The 27,919-nt window shown below is 55.1% G+C and overlaps 1 protein-coding gene across 2 annotated transcripts in view; it reads right to left on the minus strand.

Annotated features, from left to right (window-relative positions):
• Positions 1-4,588: 4,588 nt before the first annotated feature.
• KCP (kielin cysteine rich BMP regulator) overlaps positions 4,589-27,919 on the minus strand; it is a 34,277-nt gene continuing 10,946 nt past the window's right edge. The window contains exons 9-40 of one of the 2 annotated variants that reach the window (XM_077997281.1): positions 21,958-22,051; positions 21,734-21,813; positions 21,564-21,657; positions 21,150-21,235; positions 20,997-21,078; positions 20,628-20,780; positions 20,447-20,553; positions 20,273-20,366; positions 19,417-19,590; positions 19,227-19,309; positions 18,950-19,043; positions 18,670-18,861; positions 18,268-18,438; positions 16,814-16,990; positions 15,031-15,116; positions 14,692-14,782; positions 14,471-14,553; positions 14,280-14,373; positions 12,922-13,104; positions 12,620-12,702; positions 11,847-11,967; positions 9,666-9,745; positions 9,355-9,454; positions 8,726-8,814; positions 8,348-8,450; positions 8,115-8,257; positions 7,642-7,814; positions 7,447-7,558; positions 7,251-7,352; positions 6,288-6,452; positions 5,215-5,521; positions 4,589-5,035 (exon numbers count right to left, since the gene is read on the minus strand). In XM_077997281.1, coding sequence (XP_077853407.1) covers positions 4,767-5,035; positions 5,215-5,521; positions 6,288-6,452; positions 7,251-7,352; positions 7,447-7,558; positions 7,642-7,814; positions 8,115-8,257; positions 8,348-8,450; positions 8,726-8,814; positions 9,355-9,454; positions 9,666-9,745; positions 11,847-11,967; positions 12,620-12,702; positions 12,922-13,104; positions 14,280-14,373; positions 14,471-14,553; positions 14,692-14,782; positions 15,031-15,116; positions 16,814-16,990; positions 18,268-18,438; positions 18,670-18,861; positions 18,950-19,043; positions 19,227-19,309; positions 19,417-19,590; positions 20,273-20,366; positions 20,447-20,553; positions 20,628-20,780; positions 20,997-21,078; positions 21,150-21,235; positions 21,564-21,657; positions 21,734-21,813; positions 21,958-22,051 — 4,065 coding nt within the window. In that variant the 3' untranslated portion in view covers positions 4,589-4,766. Of the gene's footprint in view, positions 5,036-5,214; positions 5,522-6,287; positions 6,453-7,250; positions 7,559-7,641; positions 7,815-8,114; positions 8,258-8,347; positions 8,451-8,725; positions 8,815-9,354; positions 9,455-9,665; positions 9,746-11,846; positions 11,968-12,619; positions 12,703-12,900; positions 13,105-14,279; positions 14,374-14,470; positions 14,554-14,691; positions 14,783-15,030; positions 15,117-16,813; positions 16,991-18,267; positions 18,439-18,669; positions 18,862-18,949; positions 19,044-19,226; positions 19,310-19,416; positions 19,591-20,272; positions 20,367-20,446; positions 20,554-20,627; positions 20,781-20,996; positions 21,079-21,149; positions 21,236-21,563; positions 21,658-21,733; positions 21,814-21,957; positions 22,052-27,919 lie in introns of both variants that reach the window. The other variant, XR_013415518.1, reaches the window with a different exon arrangement.

Below are 27,919 nucleotides of genomic sequence, written 5' to 3' on the forward strand. Positions count from 1 at the left end.
AGGGTGGCAAGTAGGCGGCCTGGAGTTGGTATTGTGTTCCCTCGTCCCTGGGCAGCCAGTGATGCTCATTCCTGAACTTTCTCCCCTGAACCCCAGTTTAGCATCAGAATCCTACTGGACGCACTGCCTGAGACAGCTGGTACCAACCAGGTGGAACTGGCACATCAAATAAAACCTACTTGCCATCGCTGGGTGTCCTGGCACTCCATCAGGAAGTGTGAGATGAAGAATGAATGAAGAATGAAGTCCTGGGACTTGGGGAGAGGACTTTCCTGCCTCATCCCAATCCAGTCTGGCTGCCCCTGCCCTCCCAGTTGTCTGACAACGTACCGCGTGTGGGCTCTGCAGGTCCTCCAGGGCTCTCCCACCCTTGGCCTGCACCACTCCCGGCTTCACCCAGATCTGGGGCCGATGATGGGTCTCCCGCCTGCCCCCTGCAGGAGTTCAAGGGCTGCCTCTGATGCACCTCTCTGGGCCCATGGGCTCTGGAATGGGAGGGAGTCTGCCTGCCAGTCTCCAGAGACCCCCACCCCAGCATGCAAACACTTGAGGCCCCCAGTGCCCTCCCTCCTCCCCCATCACCAGATCCTGGGAGCTGGAATTTGGAGATTATCCTTTCCAGGGGCCGTGGGGCAACCATGGGTGCAACTAAGAGCCCAGGAGGCATAACGAAGGGCACTGGCAGGACTGCAGAAGGTGACAGAGAAAGAGCCCAGTTCACAGAGGGAAAGGCAGGATTCCCCAGGGAGACTCACCCTTCCAGGAGCTGATGGTTCTGGCTCAGGGAGTCCCTGTCGTGGGGTAGAAGGTGCAGCCTAGAATTCTGGAAGGGTTGGGGGCAACCTAGTCCACATGGCTCCATCCCCCAGTGTGGCAGCCAGGCTTTAAGATGGCCCCTAAATGATCCCTGCCTCCTGGAATTCATACCCTCTGTGCCCGCCACTTCCCCTCCACGCAAAGGGGCTTGGAAACGGATCCCTCCTCCCAGTTGAGTCTCAGATGAGACCACAGTTCTTGCCAGCAATGTCGGCTGAACCCTTCCTAAGTTGCACCACGAACACCCGCTCCTGCTACAGCTGAGGGTGCCTTGGCCCAGAGAGGGCTACTAACCTGCCCAAAGTGACTCAGACAGCTGCTGGCTGAGCCAGGACTGGGACCCACATTCCCAGTTCCCCACTCTGTTCTGGGCCCAGTCACCACAGCACCCCCTCCTGGAGTCTCAGCCCAGCTGCAGCCCTGGAGGGAGAGGCCAGCGGCTGGGGCTGTGGGCGCCTGTGTCTCAGCGGCACACTTCATTGCCTTTGCTCTCTGGGGCCCTGCCAGGCTGCTTTCCTCCCACGTGGCGGTCACATGGAAAGGCTTCCAGGTATCACCACACAGGTGATTTGACCAAGACAGTCGTTAGCTGTGGAATGAGAATAACGGCCTGCCTGGAAGAGCAGGCCCTGTGTGCCAGGCGTAGTCCACTGTTCCTCCTGACAGCCCTTGGAGAAAGATCTCTTCTTGTGGGTGTTTTCTTTCTTTCTTTCTTTTTTTTGTTTTGGCGGGGGAGTTGGGGGTAAACGGAGTTTGGCTCTTGTTGCCCAGACTGGAGTGCAATGGTGCAATCTCAGCTCACTGCAACCTTCACCTCCCAGGTTCAAGCGATTCTCCTGCCTCAGCCTCCCAAGTAGCTGGGATTACAGGTACAGGCATGTGCCATCATGCCCGGCTAATTTTTGTATTTTCAGTAAAGACGGGGTTTCTCCATGTTGGTCAGACCGGTCTCAAACTCCCAACATCAGGTGATCCGCCCGCCTCAGCCTCCCAAAGTGTTGGGATTACAGACGTGAGCCACCGTGCCCGGCCTCATGGGCATTTTCTAGCTGAGGAAAGGTAGACTCAGAGCCCACAGGGGGTTCAGCATGGAGATTCGAACCCAGCCCTGTCTCCAAAACCGTGCCCCTTCTACTTGCCCTCACCACAGCAGGGCCCCAGTGTCCCCAGAACCTCTGTCCCCGCCGTGCCCCCTCACCCACTCACCAGCTGCTCGGGGTCCCCACCCGTGCTACCACCTGGCTGACAGTGCTGGCTCCATGCATGCTGGGCCTGGCCCCTCGGACTGAAAAACTGGGCCTGGGGTGGCCAGAAGAGGCCCAGCTCCACACCAGTCAGCAGCTCCAAGTCCCACAGGAGCTGCAGGAAGATGGGGTGCCAAGGCGTGAGGGGGCACCCACCCTGGCCTCAGCCACACCCCCAGCCAGCCCCTACCTGCTCCTGGGCCCGCCGGCTCCGCTCCATCTGCAGCAGCACAAGGGGCAGCTCCAGCCCCGGGGGACACCCGCAGCCCTTTTGCACCTGGAGGGGCAAGGTGATGTCAGGTCCCCTGCTGTCTCCTTCCTTCTAAGGCAGTGCCCCTCCCTCACCTGCCAAAGTGCAGCCCGGAGCTGGCCTGGACCTGCGGGGCACCGGAAGAGATACTGGTACAAAGCCAAGGCCTGCCTGGGGCTACAGGGGAGCCCTGAGCCCCCCCGGAGTGGCTGCCTGTGCCATGCAAAGTCTGGAGGGAAACGGAGGACAGGCAACCAAGAGCCAGGAGCAAGGAGGGACAAAGGCTCTGATCTCAATAATGCAGGGCTTGACATCTGAGTCCCGGCTGGACCGCAGCCAAGCCTCATAGACTCTGGCCTGCCTCAGGAGACGGTTTTTGTGGCCCTAGGGGTGGCAGCATGGAGTGAGCAGTGTGACCCTGAGAGAGGGAGGTGTACGCATATGCTTGTTTACAGCCCCCAGCGAGCATTTGTTTGACATATACTGTACACGCGTACATCTGAACATCAGCTTCACAGCTGCATTATTTGGTCATACAATATGCCCAATATGGGTAGCAATAGCAGCTGCTACCAAAGTTTAGCTTGTGCCAGGATGAAGACGCTTCATACATATAATCCTTTCTTGCAGCAACTCTATGAAGTAAGCTCTATTATTATCCCTAATTTATAGGTAAGAAGACTGACTCAGAAAGCAACCTCTCCTAGGCCAAGTGTGGTGGTTCACATCTGCAGTTCCACCACTTTAGGAGGATGAAGTGGGAGGATGGCTTGAGCCCAGGAATTTGAGACCAGCCTGGATGACATAGCAAGACCTCATCTCAAAAAAAAAAAAAAAAAAAAGTTAGCCAGGCGTGGTAGCACGTGCCTGTAGTTACAGCTACTTGGGAGGCTGAGATGGGAGGATTGATTGAGCCTGGGAGGTCAAGGCTGCAGTGAGCTGTGATCATGCCACTGTATTCCAGCCTGAGTGACAGAGCAAGACCTTGTGTCTTTAGAAAAAAAAAAAAAAAAAAGAATAGCTTGTCTTAACATGCAGCAGCATTTTTTTCATCTGGAGATGGATGGATGTGATACCCTCTGGGAAGACATGGTCCTGGGAGCCCAGGCCATCCATCAGCAAGAGGCGAGTGGTAAGAGGCCCTGCCCCGGCAAGCACTGCCCACATGCTTGTCCATGCTGTCCACCTAGTAAGTGCTGTCCATGGGTCACTGTTCATTCCCTGACACTTATTATTATCATCCTCACCTCACAGATGAATAGACAGGTCATATAAGTTATCTAATCAGAAGAGGGGCTGAGTGCAGGAGCTCTGCCATCTTTACATCCTGCTCTGTTGTGAGCAGATTGGCCTGCTGGCTACTTTGTCCCCATTCCATGAGAGAACGGAGCAGACCCTCCTCTTGGCTGGAAGAGAGAACAGCCTCAATGAAAGAGCAAGCAGGCTGAGTGGCCTCTAATTCAACCCGGCACTCTCCTGCATCCCTGCCTGAGCACAAAGCCCTTCACTCCCTGTTGGAATATCAGGGAGCAATGAGGATGGAGTCCCCTGACCTCATGACCAAGGTCCCTAAAACACCAAGGTCACAGAGTAGGCGGCAAAGAAAACTTGAATTCTGGACTTTTTCTATCTCAAAACCCATGTTCCCTCCCTACAGTGACGTCTTCACACGCTGCCAGTGTCTACTGCCCACACATCTGCCTGGGGTGGGTGTGGTTGTGAAGGCAGGCAGGTATGCATTGCATGTGTTTATCTGGGCTTCTGAGGGATGTATGTTTCTGTGTGTGTTTCTGTGTTTCTGTGTGCACACGCAGGCACATGTCCATATTGCATTGTGGTCTGTTGCTTCTCCTGTTTCTCACCCCAGGCATTGTGTCACTAGCCCTCGGAGTGGCCCAGAAGGTGCTTGCACATTCAGTATCCCCCAGCCACAAGGAAGGGGGAGGCCATTCTCTGATGCAGCCCCTTCTCCATGGTTCCTCAGCCCCTGCAGGATCCCACATGGATCCACAGAAGGTACCACATGGGGCCATGCATCATGCCTGCTACACAGAATGAGCACAGGGCTAAGACCAGGGCACCAGGGTCCTCCTCCTACCACTGCAGGGTTTCCCAGACAGCACCAGGGAGTGGCTGGGTGGGGCAGCCCAGGCATGCAGGTGCAAGGAGGGTACATGGTGCTGTGATTCTGGGGCCATTGATCACTAGACCCCATGTTCCTGGCAGCCCAGCCTCTGTTCCAGCACCAGGAGGAAATACACACACACACAAGGAAGCCTTCGGGCAGGCCTAGAGTTTACTGCTTGTGACTCAACACAGCAGGGGTCTTTGCAGGGCAGGGGCCCAGGCTCCACTGTCCAGGCAGGGCATTCTCTCCACAGCCCTGACCAGGGTGGGAACTGCTTGCCAAGGGGAGACTCCTGGCCTGATGAACCCTGGTCAGGCACTGTCCTGGCTCAGGGTGTCTCCTGGGGCTCCCGGCTGGGGCTGGGCGGAGCACCGAGTGGCTGGTCTCCAGTGAGCAGGACTTGGGGACAGGCCTCGGGTGGGATGCAGTGGGCCTCGTGCTCCACCAGGCCTGCAGGGCACTGGCAGCCGGGCATGCAGGGCCTCACGCAGTGGGCTGCCAGCTCCCCCAGGGGGATATGCTGATTGAAGCAGGTGCGGGGACAGGGCGGGCCGCACTCATCGAACACGAAGCCATGCTCCAGGGGGCAGCCTACCACTGTGGGGGGTGGGGGGAGTGGGAGGCGGGGTTACCGTGGCACCTGAAACTGCCCCAGTAGCTGTGCGTACCACTGCGAGACTCGTCACACCTACCGTGGACCCACCCTGAGCCCTCCGGGCTACCCTTCTTCTCTGTGCTGACCCTCCCCCAGCCTGCAGTGGGCATCACCCCCTCACCGCACAGCGTGGGGCCTCGCCAGGTAGGTGTCACTCCTGCCTGGCGACAGTGACTGGCATAGGCTTCCAGGGCGTCACAGAGGCAGGCATCAGCGGAGGAGCCAGGGCCACAGGCACACAGGTCATACACACAGGCGGCAAAGAAGGGCTCCGGTGGCACCACAGCATGGCAGCGACTGAATGGGGAGGACTTCAACACCCCACACCGGGCATTGGCCTCACGCCTGGCACGGTAACCTGCTGCCCGGCACGGATCCATCTCTCGGCCTGCAGAACAGGGCCGGCCAGGCCCCAGCCCCTCTGGGACCTGGGTGGGGAGAGCAGCCCTGATGTGACAGCACCACTGGCAGCTGGCCTCTGCATGCCATGCTCTTCAAAGCACTTCCCACCCAGTCATTTGCTTTAGTCCCCAAAACCTCCCTAAAAGAACGCAAAGGAAGTACTGTCTACCTTCTTTTTGTCCCCATTTTATAGATGGACAGACCAAGGCCAGAGTAGGTCAGCACTTGTTCAAGGTCACACAGCCAGTGAGTGGCAAAGCAAGGCTTGGGGGTTCAGGTGACGAGACCTCTTTTTTTTTTTTTTTTTTGAGACAGAGTTTTGCTCTTGTTGCCCAGGCTGGAGTACAGTGGTGTGATCTCGGCTCACTGCAACCTCCGCCTCCTGGGTTCAAGCGATTCTCCTGCCTCAGCCTCCTGAGTAGCTGGGATTACAGGCATATGCACCACCAGGCCCAGTTAATTTTGTATTTTTAGTAGAGATGGGGTTTCCCCACATTGGTCAGGCTGGTCTCAAACTCCCGACCTCAGGTGATCCACCCACCTCAGCCTCCCAAAGTGCTGGGATTACAGGCATGAGCCACTGCGCCTGGCCAACGAGGCCTCTTTTAACAAGCCACCCTACCTCTCCAGCACCAAGACAGTCAAGAAGCCTACACACCTCCCTGAAAGCCCAAAAGCCTATCTTGTGTGACTTCACTCCCTTTCCCCGCTTTCCATGCCAGAGGGTTGCTCTGAGACTCATGCTCAGCTGCGTCTTCCCTAACCCCCATCTCCAGTTCCTGTGCCACTCACCTGCCAGCTATTCCCAAACGCAGCCTCTGTGGGCAGGAGCAGCCCCTCAGGGCCCTGCAGATCATCCTGGGCAAAGCCGTTGAAGTTCCCACAGAGCCCACAAGTCCGGCCCTGGTAGGAGCCAGGCACGCTCACCTCCACCTGGGACTGCCCGTCCCACAGCACCTGTGTGAAGAGGCCTGGGACTGGGGAGCAGGTAAGGACAGGGGCCTGAAGAAGCTCAGGGTCCATTATGGCCCCAGGCACTGTGTTCAGCGCGGCCAGTGCTGCAGGGGAGGAGAATGGACAGATGGAGGCTCCCCTTGGAAGAAACACAGCCCTAGCCAAGGCCAAGTGGATACATTCTGTGCCAGCCCTGGGCAAAGACAGATGACAGGAGGAGCTGCCCACAGCTCCTGCATGAGGGCACCTTCTCCTGCCGCCATCCCTCAACTGGGCCCCACGTGAAATGCAACCCCCTTCCAGGGATTCACTTTCTCATGGGCATTCCGGCCTTGCAGAGGACAAAGCACAATTAGGGTTCAGATTAGAAGTGTATACCCTTATTCTATGAATTTACAAGTTGTGTTTCTTGCTGGGCGCAGGGGGCAAATTACTCCTTCCACATGAGGGTTGGAAGGAACCTGAGACACCCGCCAGGAGACTTTAGCTGACATCCTCCCCACTGCCACTGACCCTTCCCATTCCCCACTTTACAGATGAGAAATCTGAGGCCCAGGGGAGGCTGTTGGTGACTTAAGAGGCTGAGTCAAGATTAGAAATCAGTCTCAGAACTCAGAACTCCTCTGACTGCCCGGGGAGATCTCTGACCCTGATCCACCTCCCCTCACAGCCCTGCACCCCACTCCTGGCCTCTTTTGGCCAGGAGGTAGCTGGCATCCCCACCCCCCTATAGATACAGAGGCCTAAACAGGACTGAAGTTCCCAGCAGGCAGCCCATCCAGACTCGCCCTGGAGCCGCACCTGGAGCCCGGGCTGGGTATGCAGGATCACAGTGTGTCCTCGCAGCTCCACATACAGCAGTGGCTCCTGCAGGAAGGGCAAGGCCACTGGGCGCCCATCCACCTGGAGGATAAAGGAGGTGGGAGGAGGGGCGATGTCGAGGCACATGGGTGGACAGCATGGGATCCACCTTCCTCTGCTCATCGGCTTTGCTCACAGTGACTGCTCCGCCCTGCAGCAGCCGCACGGCCACATCTCCCAGCAGCACTGCCACCTCCTGGGTCCAGGCCACGCCGCTCCGGCCCCGGTCATCATTGGTCACGTGCACACTGTGGGCGGGAAAGTCCCAGGTGCCAATGGTCAGCAGGGCTGGGTGTAGGGGTTGGGGAGAAGAGAGACGGGGGATGCACACCTGAAGTCCCCGCTGTGGCAGTCCTTGGCCAGCACATAGCTGCAACTGCCCTGGAAGTGCAGCAGGCGGCCGTCGAAGGTGCGGTAATGGGGGTCTCCGAAGGCCATGCAGGAAGCTGGCCGGGGCAGGCAGCGGGGGCAGCAGCTGCCGGGACTCAGGGCAGGGGCCTTGTCCTGCATTCAGCCCCAGACACTGTCAGACACGCCACCCTCCCGGCCATGCCTCTCGCAGACCCTCCCAGAAAACCAAGCATCTCCCAGGAGTCTCCAGGGATCTCCAGGATTCCAGCGCCCGGGCTCCCTGCGAGCAAGGTCAGGGCACCACTTTGTGGTCGCACTGGGAACAGCACTGTCCCCAGCTCCCAGCTGGCTGCAGGAGCCCAGCCTCCCTCTCGGATGCCTGATCACACCAGGATGGTGGTACCATGTGCCCCCACCCTGACCCTCCCCACCTCCTTAGATTTCGGTACTCACGGGGCCACACGAGAGCGGTGAGCAGCGCCGGCTCTGGCAACGCACGGTGCCCGCCATGCAGGAGCAGCTGGTGCAGGCGTCCACAGTCCAGCGCTCTCCAGAGGCCACCTCACGGCCCTGGTGCACGCAGGACTGGGTGGGAGCTGAAGGGATAGGAGCTGGGAGGTCAGCTGCCCCTCCCACATGCCCAGAAGGTCTGACTTACCCCCTCCCCCATCATCCTGGCTGCACACCTTGGCATCGCTCACAGCAGCTGTCGGCCTGGGGCACCTTTGCCCAGCCATGGGGGCAGGAGAGGGCCTGGCACTCCTCGAGGTGGCACTCCACATGGCCCCACTGAGGACAGACATCATTGTTCTGGGGTTTTCTGCAGGGCCGGAGTCCCTGGCCTCATGCTTCTGGGGGCATCTGGGCATGGACTTCTGCCTGCCCCTCCCACAATACACTCTTCACAGTTCAAGTGGAGAATGAAATCCAACCTTCGGCTCCGTGCCCTGGTGCAGGGATGCTCTTGCCCCTTAAAGACCCCATATTTGCTGGTGGAGTGTTGGACACTCCTCCCTTTATCCATCTGTGAGATCCTCTACCCTCCCAGACCCACCCCAGCTCACACGACAGATGCAGGTGATGCACGCATTGCTGGGGTCCCTCCAGCTCTCTCCATCTGCCACGCTCCGGCCCTCGGCCTCCACCACACATTCTGAGGAGGAAGACATGGGATGGGCAGGCACTGTCCCTCCAGCTGTATCCTCCCTCCTCGGAGCTTACTCCGCATTTCATGGCAGGAAAGCACCCACTCAATTTCCCTACCACCCTGATGGTGTTGATTTCTTCAACCAATATCCACAGGGCCCATTAGACATCAGGCCTCGCATCAGTGCTGGGGATGTCTCTAGGGTCCTAGGAGCCCAAAGGGCCAGAGGCTGGAACCCCACTCTGGGCCGGCTGCCCACTCAGTAGTGCAATGCCCTCTTCATGGGCCTGGAGATCCCAAGCCTCCTGAGAGGCATCAGGCCAGACTTTGAGAATCTAGGCTTCATCCCAGCTTCCCCCTGCCTCATGGGTCTCTTCCCCACCTCAAGAACAGCCCCCCTCCATTTCTAGAAAAGAATGAACCCTGTATTCTTTTCTAAAAACCGAGTACAAACCCTGGACTGCCCACTTGGCCCATGAATGTCTCCCCTTCCTGTCTTCCCCCTGGGCTCCTCTCTGAGGGTGGCGGCCAGGGCTGGGCACTTACCCTGGCACACGGGGCAGCAGCTCCCAGGGGGAGTGTGGCGCTCTGAGAGGGGACAGCTGAGCTCAGGACAGGTTTGGTGGATGCAGAGCCATGTCAGGTCCTACCCATGTGAACACAAGAGGTAGAGAATGGCGGATCTCAGGGAGCTGGTGGAGGAGTAAGGCGTAGTCATGATGTGACAGTCAGGACAAGTGGGCAAATGTCAGGGTGAGTGGAGAGCCCCGGAGCTGCTGCGGGAGAGGAGGGGCAGCCACAGCCCACAGAGAAGGAAGAAGAGGGGCTCTGTGAGTCCCCAAGGCAGGAGGGCTCACCTGGCACCGGCATGTGTAGCAGGGGTCCGGTGGGGCTAGCTCAGATCCCAGCAGGCCCTCTGAACAGTTACTCAAAGCCTCTGTGAAGACAAGAACCCAGAGTGGGGGACAGAAAAAGGGGCGCAGGGCTGGAAATCCCAGCTGTCCCCATGCACCGTGTCCCCAGATTTCTAACTTGAACTCCTGGGCATACCCGCATCCCAGCACCTTGACTCCGGGGAGGACAAGTTCTCTTTCTCTTTAATTCAGTCACGTTCACACGTTTGCAAAGAAACTTTGCTAGGTTGTTATGTGGGGCCGGGTAGGGGTGCAAGGTGACTAGAAACAGACCAAGCATGGCTTCCTTAGCCTGAGGTCACTAAGAATGGCCAGCTTGTGGCCTGCTCTCCCTCCTGCTATCTGTAATACAGTGTGGCTACAACAGCGCAGGGAAGCACACAGCCAGGCATCCCGAGTTCGAATCCTGATGCCAGCACTCAGTGCCTGTGCTCATTAGGTTAGATTAATCCATCTCTCTGAGCCTCAGTTTCTTAATCTGTAAAAAGAGATTAATACTTCCCTCACTGGGTAACTGTGAAAACAAAGCGAGAGACTTTATTAAGAGCACCAGGTACAGTGTGTGGCATGCAGTAGGTGCTTAATAAATGTTGGTCTTCCTCCCTTCTCCTGAAGAACCCCCAAGCAAGTGTTGACCTCCCTGCTGGATGGCAGGGATGGCTGCACAGCATTATGAACATATTTAATACCACAAACTGTACACTTAAAAAATGGTTAGGATCGTACATTTTAGTGTCTTACACCATAAAAATAAATAAATAAAAAATAAAAAAACAGAAAAGCCAGCGTGGTGGCTCACACCTGTAATCCAGCACTTTGGGAGGCCGAGGCAGGAGGATCACCTGAGCTCAGGAGTTCGAGACCAGCCTGGACAACATGGTAAAACCCCATCTCTACTAAAAACACAAAAAATTAGCCAGGCGTGGTGGTGCATGCCTATAATCCCAGCTACTTGGGAGGCTGAGGCAGGAGAATTCCTTGAACCCAGAGGTTGCAGTGAACTGAGATTATGCCACTGCACTCCAGCCTGGGTGACAAAGCGAAACTCTGTCTCAAAAAACCCAAAACCCAAATCAAAAAACCAAACTGGAGAAAACAGGAGGATTATCATTTTAAAAGAGTATGTTTTTTCTTTTTTGAGACAGAATCTCACTCTGCCACCAAGCTGGAGTGCAGTGGCGCAATCTCGGCTCACTGCAACCTCTGCCTCCCGGGTTCAAGCTATTCTCCTGCCTCAGCCTCCCAAGTTGCTGGGATTACAGGCATGCACCACCACGCCTGGCTAATTTTTGTATCTTTAGTAGAGACAGGGTTTCACCATGTTGGCCAGGATGGTCTCGATCTCTTTACCTTGTGATCCTCCCGCCTCGGCCTCCCAAAGTGCTGGGATTACAGACGTGAGCTACTGGCCCTGGTCTGTTTTTTCTATGTAAGGATAACTAACGTTCACCTGTATTGCAAAGGTAGGTTATCATTTCAGTGCTGGTATAGAACCAGAAACAGAAAAAATTTCCCTTCACAACAAATGTAAAATGGCTGTGTTGAGTAAACCACAAGTGTTAAATCCAGGAGACAGAAATTGGCCATCTTTCAATATTTGTAATAAAAATAAAACTGTTTCTTTACTTACTTTCCCCCCCAATCTTAATAAATCTTTACTCTAAAAAAAAAAAAAAAATGCTCGCCCACCCCTGTGACTGGGCCACCCACTGCCTGTCTTGTCCTCACGTCTCAGCACAACTGTCGCCTTGCAGCGCCACCTGCTGGCCAGATGCTCCACAAACTGCACTCAGCTGCGGAGAGGCAAAGGGTCCCTGCCAGCTTCCCCAGTTCCCCTAGTGATGGTGCAGCCCTCACCGGCCTGGCATGGGGTTCCAGAACAGTCCACTGGAGTCAGGAAAAATCTGGGGCTGGTGGAGGGGTGGCATAATACATAACTCATATCTCATCTACCTCCCCCTGACCCCAGGGAGCGGGGTGTGCACAAGGACGGAGGCCACTTCTCCAACTGCCTGTCTCTGCCACCCGGCCCAGCAGAGACAGGCAGGTGTGGGCCCAGGGCCTCCTCCCCGCATTTCCCCTCCTGCCCCAGGCTTCCAGTACCAGGCTCATCCCTGTACTCACGGGCACAGGTCGGACAGCAGTGCTGGGGCCCAGGGGGCAGGAGCTGGCTGGGGGGGCAGCCCACCAGGCTGGGACACTGCCGCCGGTGACAGCGAAGGCTGGGAGGCCCCTCAGGCTGTGGCTACAAGAATGAGTGAGCAGCGGTGGGTCCCGGGCCACAAAAACCCAGAGCTGCCCTTGGCGAGGACTTCCGGCCCCTCCCTCTGCCTGCTGCAACCTCTTCCGGGACGCATCTTGGGCCCTGAACTCCAGGCTGAAGAGAGACTCAGAGTCTTCTAGACATGCTCCTCACCCCATGCCCTAGTCTCCGAGACGATGTCTCCTTCTCCTTTCAGTCACTTGGGCCTGAGCCCTCATGTGACCTTTGATCCTCCAGCAGGCTCATGCCATCCTCCTCCCCAGGCCCATGGCTTAGTCCCCTGGCCTGTGATGTCATTTGCCTGCTCCAAGCCCTTCCAGGGCCTTGCAAATAGAATCTCCACAACCCTAGTCACGTCCCAGGTGGCCCTCCGGCCATACACACTCACCCTGCACTGCAGCAGGGGGACCACCCATGGCCTCCTGCACACTTGGAACGTGGGCTCCTTGTCTAAACCCAGGCCTCCAGGCCTTGTTGGTCCCAGCCCTGCCTTGTCTCCTGGCCACAGGGATACACTCGTCTGGCCCCCAGAGTGCCCGCTCCATGAAGTGACCAGCTTGGCTGGGCCTCATCCCATGCTGCCCACTCCCCACCCCTCGAGGTGCCCTAGCCCCTCCACTGAGCCCTCACCTACCTGGCAGATGCACACTTCACAGGGGTCTGCCCCAGGCTGGAAGCTTTCCCCGGGCTCGTACTTCCGGCCCTCATGCTCACAGTCTTTGGGGTGAGAGCAGAACGGGATCAGGGGGCCTTCAGGTTGGCAGCGAGGCCGGGGTAGAGTCCTCTGTCCCCAGCCTCCCCCTGACCCCAGGGAGTGGAGTGTGCACAAGGATGGAGGCCACTTCTCCAACTACCTGTCTTTGCCACCCAGCCCAGCACAGGCAGGGAGGTATGGGCCCAGGGCTCCCTCCTTGCCTTTTCCCTCCCGTCCCAGGCTTCCAGTATCAGAGCATCGAGGACAGCAGTCATGGGGCCCCTGGTGGGGCTGGGCGCAAGAGCTGATGCACTGGACGCGTGCACAGGTGATGACACCCTCATGACACACGCAGGAGGAGCAGGCACTGTCGGGGGGCACCCAGCTACTGCCTTCAGGGTGCTCTTCCCCATGAGCCAGGCAGCCTGTGGTGCAAGGTGGGCAGGGACGAGCTTGGAGGTTGAGATCTGGACGTCTGCCCCTAGCCCCCCACCCTCAGTGGTCAGCTAGGCACGTGGCGCCAGGAGTAGTGGGTTTGCAGGGATTTGGCAGGAAGAAAGGATGGGGCAGAACTCCTGTCTGTTGTGGAGGGGAAATGCACTGGGTGGGGTTCAGAACACCTGGGTTCTAATCCTGTTCTGTTCCTGCCTGCTCTGAAGACCAAGCTCCAGGCAGCGGGCACTGCCCAGTGCAGCCCGTATCGGTCACAGTACCTGGCATGTAGCAGCTGTGTCATGAATGCATGTGGACCAGGTGAATGGCTCCATTGCTAACTGTGTGCCCAAGATAACTCAATCTCTCTGAGCCTCAGTCTCCTCATCTGTTAAATGGGGATTTCCTCTGTCCTGCCTCCCTCACAGAGCAAGTGAAATGCTATGACAGTTCTGTGGTTCTGTAGAAACACCACCAGGCTGGGCAGTGTGTGGGGTGAGGGGCAGTGGGCAGGCTCAGAAAGGCTCAAGTTCAGAGCCAGATGGCCCAAGTGCCCATCTTGGCTCTGCCACCTTCTCTACCTCTCTGTACCTCCACTTTCTCATCTGTAAAATAGGAAGAATAAGAGTACTTATCTGGTAAGGTTGTTGTGCTGATTAAATGAGATAATACACGTAAAGTGCTCAGGGCCTGGCACATGCTACCTGTTCAGTGAATGTCAGGTATCTTGATGATGATGATGATGATGAATGGGGTGTGATTAGAAAGAGGGGCAGCTTTTTATTTTATTTTTGAGACAGTCTTCTTTGTTGCCCAAGCTGGAGCGCAGTGGTGCAAATGCAGCTCACTGCAGCCTCAAACTCCTGGGTTCAAGTGATCCTCCCGTCTTGGCCTCCCAAAGTGCTGGGATTTCAAGTGTGAGCTGCTGCACCCAAACCAAGAGAGGCAGCTTTGAGGGAACTCTAACCAGCACCTGGAAGAGGGATGGTCTGGGCAGTCCAGGACAGGGAGAGGTAGGAGAAGCTGAAGGTGGCAAGGGTGTATGCAAGCGCCAATTGTGGGGGCAGGGAGGTGGGAGAAGAGCTGGCTGAGGGGAGGGAGGTGGGGTGGACAGAGGGACATAGGGCCAAGGGGCTGAAGCAAGGGGTAGGGCTGGGGGCAGCCATACCTCTGCAGCGAGGGCAGCAGCTCCCCGGCTCGGTGACCTGGAGCTGGCAGGGAAGGGGTGGGCACTGCAGCCGCACACAGCTGACCTGGCCAGCCTGTAGGAGATGCAGAGATACTGACTTGCTGCCTAGGCTGGGCCCCAGAGGTGCTATGGTCCAGCCGTCACTCCATGCCTCCCACCTCCTGCTATACCTGACAGCGACACCATTCACAGCTGCCTGCTGCTCCCTCAAACTCCTCCCCGTCCTGGTGCTCCCGGCCCTGAGAGACGCAGCCTGTGGGGGACATACCTCCTGGGTGGAGGGCCTGTACCACCCTGCCCTGCTCAGCCCAACCTTAGGCCTGGCAGGAAGGGAAGGGGGAGGCAGAGGTGGGGAAGGGCGTGGGGGCCGGGCACGAGGAAGGCAGCTCACTGTGGCAAACAGGGCAGAAGCAGGGGCCTGGAGAGGGGTGGGGGCAGAGAGCTGGGGGACATGGCTTCTTCTGGCAGCGCATGGAACCTTCCTAGGGGAGAGAGGCCCATCACACCCTCAACTGGGCTGCACATTTCCCCAGGGCTGGAGACCCTACTGAGCCTGCAGGGGCCCAAACACCCTCCCTTGGCCCGGGAGACCTGAGCCCAGTCCTGTCCCATGAGATGTCAAGGGCAGAGTGTAGCCCTTGCCACCTGAGTGGAGGAGACAGCCTCTTCCTGGCCGGAGAAGAGGATCAAGGGAGGAAAGGTGACCAAAGTCCCAAAGGGGCTGCCTCACCTGGCAGGTGCAGAGGGAACAGGCAGGGTCAAGTGGGTCAGGAAGGGTCTCTCCGGAGGCAGCAGTGACGCCATGGTAGTGGCATCCTGGCAGAGTGGGGAGTCCAACAGAAGAGCTGCCATCAACAGAGCCTCCACTGTCACACACACACACAGCTCCTCCCCACACACACATACACACACAGCAGCGGGGAGTGCACCAGAAGAGCTGCCATCAACAGAACTGCCACAGTCACACACACACACAGCCCCTTCCCCCTCCACGCATATGCACACAGCCACACCCACACCCACAGCCACACACACACATACACATACCCACATACATACACATACCCAGATACACACACAGCCACACCCACAACCACACACACACACCCAAATACACACACAGCCACACCCACAACCACATGCACACACACATATGCAGACACACACACACACACATACACACAGCAGGGGGGAGTGCAACAGAAGAGTTGCCATCAACGGAACCGCCACTGTCACACACACATGCGTGCAGCCCCTCCCCCTCCACACATACACACACAGCCACACACACACATACACACACCCACATACACAGCCACACCCACAACCACATACACACACACACATACGCAGACACACACACACATACACACATACACACAGCAGGGGGGAGTGCAACAGAAGAGTTGCCATCAACGGAACTGCCACTGTCACACACACGCGCACAGCCCCTCCCCCTCCACACATACGCACACAGCCACACACACACATACACCCACCCACATACACACATATACCCATATACACACAGACACATACACATACACACACACACACACACATCCAGATACACACAGGCACACATACACTTACACACAGAGCCACACACACACAGACACATACACATACAACCACACACACATGGCCACACACACCCCCACATACACACACAGATGTGCACACACCCACACACATACAGAGATGGCCCCCCCACATACACACACCCACACACAAGCACACACACACCCACACACACACACACACACACAGCCCCCCCACACACAAACATAGACACAAATACAGACACACACACACACCCACATACACAGCTACAGCCATATACACACACACACAGGGCCACACACATACACAGCCACACAAACACACATATACACACAGTCATACATACACAAACACACACATAGCCACACACACAGACACACATACAGCCACACACATACATATACACAGACACACACACACGGTCACACACACAGAGCAACACACACACATACACAGATACACCCACACAGAGCAACACACACACACACACACACACACACACACACACCCAAACACACAGGGCAACACATACACAGCCACACACAGATACACACATACACACACACAGTGACACATACATACACACACACAGCCACACACACATAGAGAAACACACACAGCCACACTCACAGCCACACATGGCCACACACATACACACAGAGCCACACACACACAGAGCCACACTCGCAGAGCCACACACACAGCCAGACGCACACACACATACAGACACACACAAACACACACACACAGCCACACATACACAGAGCCACACATACACACAAACACACAGCCCTGCTCGGGACCTCTATCAAAGGTGAGGGAGTCGGAGAGTGAGAGGAAAGTATGGTGGAGAGACAGGCAGTGGGAGGGCTGGTAAGAAAGCGGAATCGGTGAGAGAGGCACTCCTGGGAACCCCAGCAGGGGCAATGGAAGGGCAGGTGTGGCCCTACCCTGGCAGGTCGGGCAGCAGTGCCCAGAGGGGATGAGTGGGTGGCTGCAGCCCGGGGGTTCACAGGGCCGGCGGCTGCAGGTCACGAAGCCTCCAAGGCAGGTACACAGGTTGCAGGGTTCTCGGGGATCTGGGAACTCCTGGTTACTCAGGTAGGACTCCCCCAGGTACTCACAGCCTTTCAGAGAAGAGACAGAGAGGCTGAGGGGAGGGACAGAAAGGGATCAGAGCACAGCAGTTGTAGGCTCTGAGCTTGGGCCTGTTATGCGTCCAAGATCTCAAAGATCTAGAGTAGCGGGTGGGGGTCACAGTCCAAGCCCAGGGAGCAAAGCAGTCGTGAGGGATGCGGGGTTTGGATTGGCCAAACGGCAAACTTTCTCCCCTTTGTCCTGCAAAAAACTTTCCTATTTAACTTGTAGAAAAACACCCACAAGGAATCTGCTGCCCCAGGGTTAAATACTCAGCAGGCCACTGCCAGAGGCACCAGTTTTCCAACCCGGAGAGCTGGGAGTAGCCCCAGCTCACTCAGGTGGTGCGAACCCAAGGTAGCACCTTTCCCACGCTCTTCCAAGCCCACTGATGAATCCAGGAGGGGGTGGGGTCCCAGGGTGGTGGCAGCCTGCCTTTGGCACCTCTGCCATTTGCTCACCTCCCTTTTTAAAAAAGAGAGGGTGAATTTCAGGCTCAAAGCCTTGGTGGGCAAAAGTATCTGACTAGGATTTAACAACATGATCATTTTAATTGTATTCATTTTTATGGTAATGTGGTCCTGGCAAGTCTACTTTTCCACTTACAGTATGATATAAAACTCCTTTCTAAATCAATTTAAATTAATAAGTGAGTTAATCGGAAGGCAAGTAGTAAACAAAATTGCAGTTGGTAGAGGGCGACTGGCCCAAACTGCCAAGATTGCACAAGAGTGAGGGAGGACAGGAGGACTGGGGGACTGGGTCTTTTTACAAGAGCCAAATTTAGGCCCAGAGGTTATGTAACTTGCCTAAGACCACGCACCAAATAGTAACAGAGGCAGGAGAAGATCCAGGCTTTTGTCTGAGGCTTTTTTTTTTTTTGGCCAAGGTCTCACTCTGTCACCCAGCCTGGAGTGCAGTGGCGAAAACATGGCTCACTGTAGCCTCAAACCCCTGGGCAATCCTCCCACCTCAGCCTCCCAAGTAGTACCAGAGCCACCGCAACCAACTGATTTAAAATTTTTTGTGTAGAGACAAGATCTCTCTATGTTGCCAAGGTGGTCTTGAACTTCTGGGCTCAAGCGATCCTCCTGCCTCAGCCTCCCAAATTGTTGGGGTCACAGGCTCGATCTAGGCTCCCAGCCTCAGGGCTTTTTCTTACTGTAATAAATATTTTAGATCCACCCTGGGGCAGTAAAGATTATGCTGACCCAGCCCTCTGGTCCCCCCATCCCACCCCCGCAGTTCCCTATCCCCTGACCCTCACCATCACAGTCAGGGCAGCAGTCGCCCCTGGCAGGGAAGGGGCACAGTGCAGGGGCACATGCCTTGGGCTCGCAGCTCACGCTGCCCTCCCAGCAAAGGCAGAGGTGGCAGGCGGCAGTGGTCGATGGGAAGCGCTCCCCGCTGGCAAACTCCTTCCCCTGGTACAGGCAGCCTGGGGAGAAGGGCAGGGGCTGGGGGCCGTGCGGGCTGGGGGTCGTGGGGGCTGGGGGCCGTGCGGGCTGGCTCCCAGGCCTTGCTGACCGGACATTACATTCCTAACGAGGGCGGAGAGGGCCTGGAGGAGGTGGACTGGGCAGGGCGCTCCGAGGCGGGGCGGGCCGGGGCGGGCCGGGATGGCGCTGCAGGACGCTGGTGGCCTGGAGGGGCGCCGCCAGGGCGTTACCGTCGCAGGAGGCGCAGCAAGGACCCTGGCGCGGGTGCGCGCAGGGCGCGGGCGGGCAAGGCAGCCGATGGCAGGACACGGAGCCGTCGAGGCAGAGGCAGCGGCGGCAGGGATCGCCAGGCGGGGAGAAGTACTCCTGGTGGCGGGCGGGGGCCGCGCCGGGCTGTGGGCAGCCGGCGGGGGCCGGGGAGGCTGCGGCGAGAGCGCGCGTCAAAGGGGCCCAGGAACAGACCTCCGAGGGGACCTCGGGGGAGGAGCAGCCGAGGGATGAGGCCCCTACCCGGGCACAGCGGGCAGCAGTCTCCCGGCAGCAGGACAGGCTCTGGACAGGGCAGCGGCGAGCAGCGGCGGGTCAGGCACTGCACGTTGCCGCTCTACGGACCGACAGACGCACCACGGGTCGGTGGGTTAGTTGGGGGAGGCCGAGGAGACCCCTCCCATCCAGTTGCCACCAGGTGCCACCAGGTCCCACCCCTCCCACCTGGGCGGGCCTCTCCTGGCCTCCGCAAGTCCCGCCTCCACTCCCCTAGGTTCCTCCCACCCAGATGCAGACTCACCAGACAGCGACACAGACGGCAGGGGTCAGAGGGGTGGGGGAAGTCCGCTCCGCTGGCATACTCTTTACCGCCAAAGGCACAGCCTGTGGGAGGGAGCGGCTATAGCCTGGGAGACGGCGACTCCCCCAGGACTTGCTGCCTTCCCAGGGCCACGTCATCCCAGAAGGTCGCCCCGACTCGCCCAGCTCACCGCTGCAGTCGTTCGGGCAGCAGGTCCCAGGCAGCGGGTGGGCACAGGGGGCCCTGAGGCAGGCGCGAGGCTGGCAGCGGGCATGGCCTTCCTGGCATCGGCACTCCTGGCAGGGGTCTCGGGGGTGGGAGAAGCTCTCACCGTCCACAAACACCTCTTCTTCCAGGATGCAGTCTAGGCGGTGGACAGTGGGGCAGGTATGAGGGCAAAGCCTGACAGCCCCTCCAGCCCTGGAGTCCAGAGCCGCTGCCCAAGTGCCCACTTGGAAGCTGACTCGATAGGGAAGAGGAGGAAGTGGCCATGTGCACATGTGTGCAGGCGTGTGTATCATTCTGAGCACACACGTGTGTGTGCATGTGCACTGGGGATCATTCACCTGCAGGCAGATGTGTGTCTCTGAGGGGAAGAAGGGGAGTGCTTACACACGTGTGTACCTGTGTTTGACACACGCCCTCACACAGACTCTATGCGGGCAGGGACATGTCCCATGCATCCCAGCACCCGGCCTCCTATGTGGCAGGCTCAAGTGTCTGCTCATGAACCTGTGTTATCCAGGTAGATACCTGGGGGGTGGGGGATGGGGGCTCTAGAGTGGTGGTGGGGGACAGTAGTTACTAAAAGAGGAAATGCAGCATGGGAGGGGAGGGTGGTGTAGGTACAGGCAGGAATAAACAAATCTCTACTCTCCCTCCCACCCACACACACCCCCAGAGTTCCAGAGAGTTCTAAGCTCTGAAACAGGACTGAAACAATTCAGAAGGCCAATGCTTTCTAAGGTATCTGTTGGGTCCATGGGGCTGTGGGACAGCAGCCTCTGGGGCCCTGATCCCCTCAGGCACAGTGAGTGCCCACATACCTGGGCACCTGGGGCAACACTGGCCCGGTCCACTCTGGGGCCTGGCACAGGTCGTGAGAGGGCAGTCAACCAAGGAGCATGTCACAGTTCCATCCTGGGAGACAGCAGGGGAGAGAGCAATGGGGGCACGCCCAGGAGGGGCTCAGTAGGGCAGCAGCAAGGCTGGGCAGCTACCTGGCAGCGGCAGACATGGCAAGGGCTGTCTGCGTCCGTGAAGTTCTGCCCATTGGCATACACTTGGCCATGGTAGGTGCAGCTGTCACAGCTGGGGCAGCAGGCACCTGGGTGGGGCAGGCTGGTCAGGGTGAGCTGGGTAATGCAGGGGAAGAAAGCCAGGATCAGCCCAGGCACTCACCAGGGGGCTGGGTGGGGTGCTGGCAGGGGGCTGGGGGGCAGAGCGCAGCCCCGCACTTGGGTACCCCATCTTGACAGACGCAGGTGGTGCAGGGCCGACCATCAGGCTCCCACTGGACTCCCTCAGCAAACTCCTCTCCATCCAGCACACAGGCTGTAGTAAGGGGGCTGTCACATGGCAGCTTGCACACCTCCCACTCATCCTTGTCCTTCCCAGGACACAGGGACCCCAGCTTCACCATCCCCACTGACACTGTAGAATGGCTAGTGGATGTAGCAACCCGTACGCCATCCAGGGAAGGAGCACCCTCCATTTGCAGCCCCCGGAGGCAGCGCCCGTAGCAGCTGCTCCTCCCCTTCTCACACACACCTGGGCAGAGCTGGCGACCAGAGGCAGGCAGGGCACAGGGAGTGACTGGGCACTCCTGCTCCTCACAGGAGACCTCGCCAGCCTAGGAGGGAAGCAGGTGAGACACCCTGAAGGAATGAGGCAGATCTGGGTGTGAGCGGAGGAACCGCCTACCTGGCAGGAGCAGCGGACACAGAGGCCCCGCTCGTGGAGTCTGAAGGTCTCCTGGCTCTGATACTGGTGTCCCTGGTACTCACAGCCTGGATGGGATGACAGGGGCGTGGGGTAATAGGACTGGAAGCAGACGGGAAGCTTCACATCACCCCAAGACGTCCAACCCCCACCCAGACAAAGAAGACCCAGCAGAGTTCTCCAGGGTGCCCTGCCAGCAGCCCCCCGCCCCCCACAGCTATGCCACAGAAGCGCAGGCCCCAGCATGGTGCCAGTTTGTCATGAGAAGGTGTGGTGAGGACTCACTTTGGGAACAGGGTAACAGGGGCTTAGGTCCAAGAGAAGCAAATCCCCCACACCTGGAGCCTCTCTGTGGCCAAGGCTGCCCCTCCCGCAGTGACTCCGGCCCCCACTCACCATCGCAGACAGGGCAGCACTGCCCAGGGATCTTGCCTGGGTGTCTGCAGGGCACTGGCGGGCAGGGCAGAGGCTCACACTGGACACTCCCGTTCTGCCAACAGGGCCTGGTCAGGACACCAGAGGCAGGCCCGGGAGCCAGGCCCTCCCTGCCAGGCAGCCACACTCACAGCGCAGCGGCAGTGCGAGCAGGGGTCCCCTGAGCCCACGGGCTCCCCGCTGCGGTGCTCCCGCCCGTTTAGGAAACAGCCTGTTGGGAAGGGGGGCCTTAGATGTTCCTCCGGGGCCCCTCCCTGCCCTCTCCTGGCCTCCATGGGCTTCCGAGCAGGGCCACCCATCAGCTTTCTCCAGGTTGCCCCCCGTGGTCAGGTCCCTGCCCTACCCACCGACTCACCATCACACACAGGGCAGCAGGTGCCTGGGAGGGGCCGGGCTGGGTACGGACACAGGCTGGCACATTCTCGCTGGCGGCACTGGATGTGACCCTCCTGGTGGGGAGAATGAATAGGGGAAGGGGCTGTCAGGGCTCAACTGAGAGGAGGAAATGGCATTAGAATCCCCGCTATGCACTTATTAGATGTTGTTATGGATTGAATTGTGTGGCCCCATCCCCAAATCCATATGTTGAACTCCTCACCCCAGTACCTCAGCCTGTTACATTATTTGGAAACAGGGTCATTGCAGACGTAATTAGTTAAGATGAGGTCATACTGGATCAGGGTTGGTCTCTAATCCAATATAACTAGTATCTTTTTTTTTTTTTTTGAGATGGTGAAAAAGACCTTGCTGATAAAACAAGTTGCAGGTTTACAGGTTGTAAGTTGAGACAGAGTTTCACTCTTGTTGCCCAGGATGGAATGCAGTGGTGTGATCTGAGCTCACTGCAACCTCTACCCCCTGAGTTCAAGCGATTCTCCTGCCTCAGCCTCCCGGGTAGCTGGGATTACAGGCACGCACCCCCATGCCCTGCTAATTTTTTATACTTTTAGCACAGACGGGGTTTCACCATGTTAGCCAGGCTGGTCTCAAACTCCTGGCCTCAGGTGATCCACATGCCTTGGTCTTCCAAAGTGCTGGGTTTACAGGCGTGAGTCACTGTGCCAGGCAGTATCCCTCTAAAAAGGGGAAATTTACACACAGACACATACACACACATACACACACAGGGAGAACGATATGGAAAAGAGAAGGCAGAGGTTCAGGTGCTGCAGAAGCCAAGGAATGCCAGTGATCGCCAGCGAACCACCAGAAGCGAGGACAGAGGCTGAAGCAGATTCCTCCTCACAGTCCCAGAAGGAACCAACCCTCCCACACCTTGGTCTCACACTTCTGGCCTCCAGAACTGAGAGACAATATATTTACATTGTTCAAGACACCTAGTAAGTGGCACTTTGTTACAGCAGCCCAAGAAACTCATACGGATACACAAACTGGCATGTCACTTAAGCTCTCTGTGACTCAGTTTACTCATCTGAAAAAAAATGGACAATAGTAGTCCTGTTCTCATAGGCTTGTTGTGGGATCAAAGGAAACAAGGGATCTGGTGTGGCGCCTACCTCTAGAAGCTGGTACTTAGCATGGTGACTGCTGCCACTCCCCAACGGCCTGACTCCAAAAGACCCCATGCCTTGAATTCACACCCACATCCCTGGGCCCACTGCCTCCAGCTCCGTCAGGGTCTGAGCAGCCAATGACTTCTCATGGGTGGGGAGAGGGAGGATATGGTTGTGTCAAAGGAGTTTGAACCACAGCAACTCCATCTTGAATAGGGGCTAGGTGAAATGAGGCTGAGACCTAGTGGGCTGCATTCCCAGATGGTTAGGCATTCTAAGTCACAGGATGACATAGGAGGACGGCACAAACTACAGATCATAAAGACCTTGCTGATAAAACAGGTTGCAGCCAAAACCCACCAAAACCAAGATGGCAATGAGAGTGACCTCTGGTCGTCCTCACTGCTACACTCCCGTCGGCGCCATGACAGTTTACAAATGCCATGGCAATGGCAGGAAGTTACCCTACATGGTCTAGAAGGGGGCGTCATGAATAATCCACCCCCTGCTAAGCATATCATCAAGAAACAACTATAAAAATGGGCAACCAGCAGCCCTCAGGGCTGCTCTGTCTATGGAGTAGCCATTCTTTTACTCCTTTACTTTCCTAATAAACTTGCTTTCACTTTACTCTATAGACTTGCCCTGAATTTTTTCTTGTGCAAGATCCAAGAACCCTCTCTTGGGGTCTGGATCAGGACCCCTTTCCTGTAACATCTTTCTGGCGACCACTGAAGGGATGATAGTGCAGTTACCCCCGACCCACAGGCTAATTTTGGTAAGTGATGGGGTCTGGTAACATCTTTCTGATGAGCCATGGAAGGAACAATACTGAAGAAATCCCCCGACCTTCTAAATAGGCTGCACCAGTGGGGTGCATATACCCAGGGAAAGAATGGGATTGGGTCAGAGGCCCCACTTAGGGGAGTTAGAGGCCTCTCTTAATAAAAGGCATGGACACTTGATGGGCCTTGGGATAGAGGCCCAACTCAGGAGGGTTAGAGTCTGTTCTAAGATTTAAACGATTAGAGGCCCCTCTGGGTAAAGTCTCTCCCAGTTAAGAATGGGTTTGGCACTACAGGATGTTAACTGCTATTCTCTTGGGATTAATCTGTCTTGTACTCACAGCTGACGGCTGTGGGTGACAGGATTAGGCAAATACAGGATCGTGGGACATGAGGAGTTTTTTCCTCGCTAAAAGGGAAAACTTAAGAGCTGATAGGACTGCCGAAAAAGCTCCCTTCGTGGCCGGGCGCAGTGGCTCACGCCTGTAATCCCAGCACTTTGGGAGGCCAAGGAGGGCAGATCATGAGGTCAAGAGACTGAGACCATCCTGGTCAACATGGTGAAACTGTTTCTACTAAAAATACAGAAATTGGCCGGGCGCGGTGGCTCATGCCTGTAATCCCAGCACTTTGGGAGGCTGAAGTGGGAGGATCATGAGGTCAGGAGATTGAGACCAGCCTGGCCAACATAGTGGAACTCCGTCTCTACTAAAAATACAAAAAATTAGCTGGGCGTGGTGGCAGGTGCCTGTAATCCCAGCTACTTGGGAGGCTGAGGCAGGAGAGTCACTTAAAGCCGGAAGGCAGAGGTTGCAGTGAGCCACAATTGCGCCACTGCACTCCAGCCCGACGGACAGTACGAGACTCCATCTGACCAAAAAAAAAAAAAAAAAAAAAATTAGCTGGGCGTGGTGGCACACGCCTGTAGTCCCAGCTACTCGGGAGACTGAGGCAGGAGAATCACTTGAAACCAGGAGGCAGAAGTTGCAGTGAGCTGAGATCATGCCATTTCACTCCAGCCTGGTGACAGAGCAAGACTCCATCTCAAAAAAAAAGAAAAAAAAAAAATCCCTTCACTACTGATACGCGGCCACCCAAACTTTTGAGCAACAGGTGGGTCTTTCTCTGGCCTCCCTGAGCACTTCACCTTTCCCACTCTGCCTCAGGCAATGCTTCCCCCTTTGCCCTCCACTGCAAGTTGGTTGAATGAATGGTAAAAATCACCGTTTATTTCCTCTGCAAAGTTTTGATTAATGGAAAAAAAGAATGTGTGAGCTAGTCTTAAGCTATAGTGAATCTGGTGTGCTTTGTGTGTCTTTCTGTGTTGTTCTGTCATAAAGAAAGGTACCTTAGAATAGAACACAGGCTTAGGACACCTGTAAGCCTGCTTTTCAAGACAACCCAGCAAACTGGTCAGTTACAAACTTTGCTGCAGGTCCCTGAAAAAAAACTGGATAAGGTTTCCCTCTTGTCTTGTATGTCCTTGGGAGCTTGACCTTGTAACCACATGGCAGTACTCTCTCTTGGTCTCTGCCATCACAATGGTGACTTGGGTTCAGGGTTCAATTCACAACTTAGAGGATGAGCCCTTTATCTTCTTTTTTTTTTTTTTTTGAGACGGAGTCTCGCTCTGTCGCCCAGGCTGGAGTGCAGTGGCCGGATCTCAGCTCACTGCAAGCTCCGCCTCCCGGGTTTACGCCATTCTCCTGCCTCAGCCTCCCGAGTAGCTGGGACTACAGGCGCCCGCCACCTCGCCCGGCTAGTTTTTTGTATTTTTTAGTAGAGACGGGGTTTCACCGTGCTAGCCAGGATGGTCTCGATCTCCTGACCTCGTGATCCGCCCGTCTCGGCCTCCCAAAGTGCTGGGATTACAGGCTTGAGCCACCGCGCCCGGCCCTTTATCTTCTTTTGTCTGTGTATTTATATGTGTGGTGTGTGTGATGTTTATATAGAAAAGAGCTTTAACTAATTGGTTTAATAATAATAAGAGCTTAAATATTTTGTCAGAAAAGTAAAAAGTCTAATGCCTTTTAGTTCATGTGACTTAAGTAATCTTTGGGAAATAAGCACAGTCTTAAAGATTATTGATAAAATAAAAATATCTTCAAATATTTAAACATTTGGTCTAAATTATGCAGGTCAGATATTAGATTTGCTAAATGCTTTAAGGTCATAAACTGCTTCTTTGACTTTTGAAAATTATCCAATTTATTTTGGAGCTTTAGATTCTAGATAAGGCCTGGGGACATGTGGAATTAGCCATGTCTCCTAGCTATGCAAAAAAGGTTATAAAGCAAACAGATTTTATATAAGAAAGGATCTTGTATGGTAAACTCGTGTTCTAAAGTAAAATGACTGGTTGTTTAAAGAGAGGAATGTTTAAGACAAGTCAGAAAGTTCCAAGCATATTATAGATTGTCTGTGTAAGTCATGAAAGAATTCGTGAAAGGGAATTTATGCAATAAATGTTGTACAATTTAAAGGGTGTTAGGCCTCCTAAAAGTTTCATAAAATGCCGCTATGACTCTTTTTTTTTCTTTCTGTTTTTTTTTTTTGAGACAGTCTCACTCTGTCACCCAGGCTAGAGTGCAATGGTGCGATCTTGGCTCACTGCAACCTCCACTTCCTGGGCTCAAGCCAGTCTCCTGCCTCAGCTTCCTGAGTAGGTGGAATTATAGGCATGCACCAGCATGCCCAGCTAATTTTTGTATTTTTAGTAGAGATGGGGTTTCACCATGGTCAGGCTGGTCTCAAACCACTGACCTCAAGTGATCTGCCCACTGTGGCCTCCCAAAGTGCAGGGATTACAGGTGTAAGCCACAGCACCCAGCCACACTATGACTCTTAACTATACAACTTGCCTGCTTTACAGTTAGGTAAGTCCTGGGACATGTGGAGTTTGCCACATCCCCTAGCTATGCTGGAAAAAGTCATACCTTATCTACACTTCTGCCTGGTGTGTCCTAGGCTAGGTTCCACACCTAGTACATAGTTAAAATCCTGAATTTACCAAGGTTTTCACCAAAAGTAAAAGTTGCTAAGGGTTACCATTGTAACATGTGATTGAGACTACTGAAAAAATAGTTCTACATGCAAGGTATATAAGAAAAGTAGAATGTACTTTTGGTAAAGGATTATAAAAAGTCATGGGAATATGGATTTATTGCCTAAATTTAGAGGGTTAAAAGATTGTTTTAAGTTAGACAGAATAAAGCTGAAGGTTTGAGCAAGTTGTGGAAGGTTTGTGAAAAATTAATCTTGTAAAATAAATTGTGTGTGAACATATTGGTTAAGGTTAAAGGGGTATTATCCAGTTTTTCTGTAAATTGAGCATTGGAATAAAAGTGCAACAGGTTTTTCTTAAAGCAAAACCTGCTTGTAATCTGCTCTTTAACAAAAATTTGTAAAGGGTTATAAAACATTTATGCAAATCTTACCTTATAGTCAAACTGATTAAGAAATATTTGTCTATAAGGTTTTATTAAGAATTGAGTTTGACAGCAATAATGCACCCATGCAACAGCGACATTTGGCTTATTTGGTATAAAAGTCATATAGGAAGTACTGTCAAATATGAAATGGTATTTGGTTTTCTTATGGCTGTGTTTATATAAATGTGTTATATGTTCCAAAATTATAAGAAACTCCTATAATGCTGATATGACAGTGTATGTTATTAATAATTATAATTGTTATGTGAAATTATTATATGCCACAAGAGTAACCAATTTTTCTTTTTATTATATGCCACAAGAGTAACCAAATTTTCTTATCAATTGTAGCTTTTATAGTGGCTGTCCTAAAACTTTTTACCATCCACAAACAATTGTTATCTTGTTTTAACCCTCTTTAAAAGGTGGTTTTATAATCAACTATAGAACTTCAACAGGTGCACTTAGATGCAGGCTTTCTGATAACTTTGGAGACTGTGATATCAGAATAGATGAAAAAACTTTCAGAACTCTCATAGAGAGCTGAAATGTTCATGAATGTCAAACAGAAGTTAACTGCATGGACT

This window comes from Macaca mulatta, chromosome 3 (assembly GCF_049350105.2).
Source record: "Macaca mulatta isolate MMU2019108-1 chromosome 3, T2T-MMU8v2.0, whole genome shotgun sequence".
Lineage (NCBI taxonomy): Eukaryota > Metazoa > Chordata > Mammalia > Primates > Cercopithecidae > Macaca > Macaca mulatta.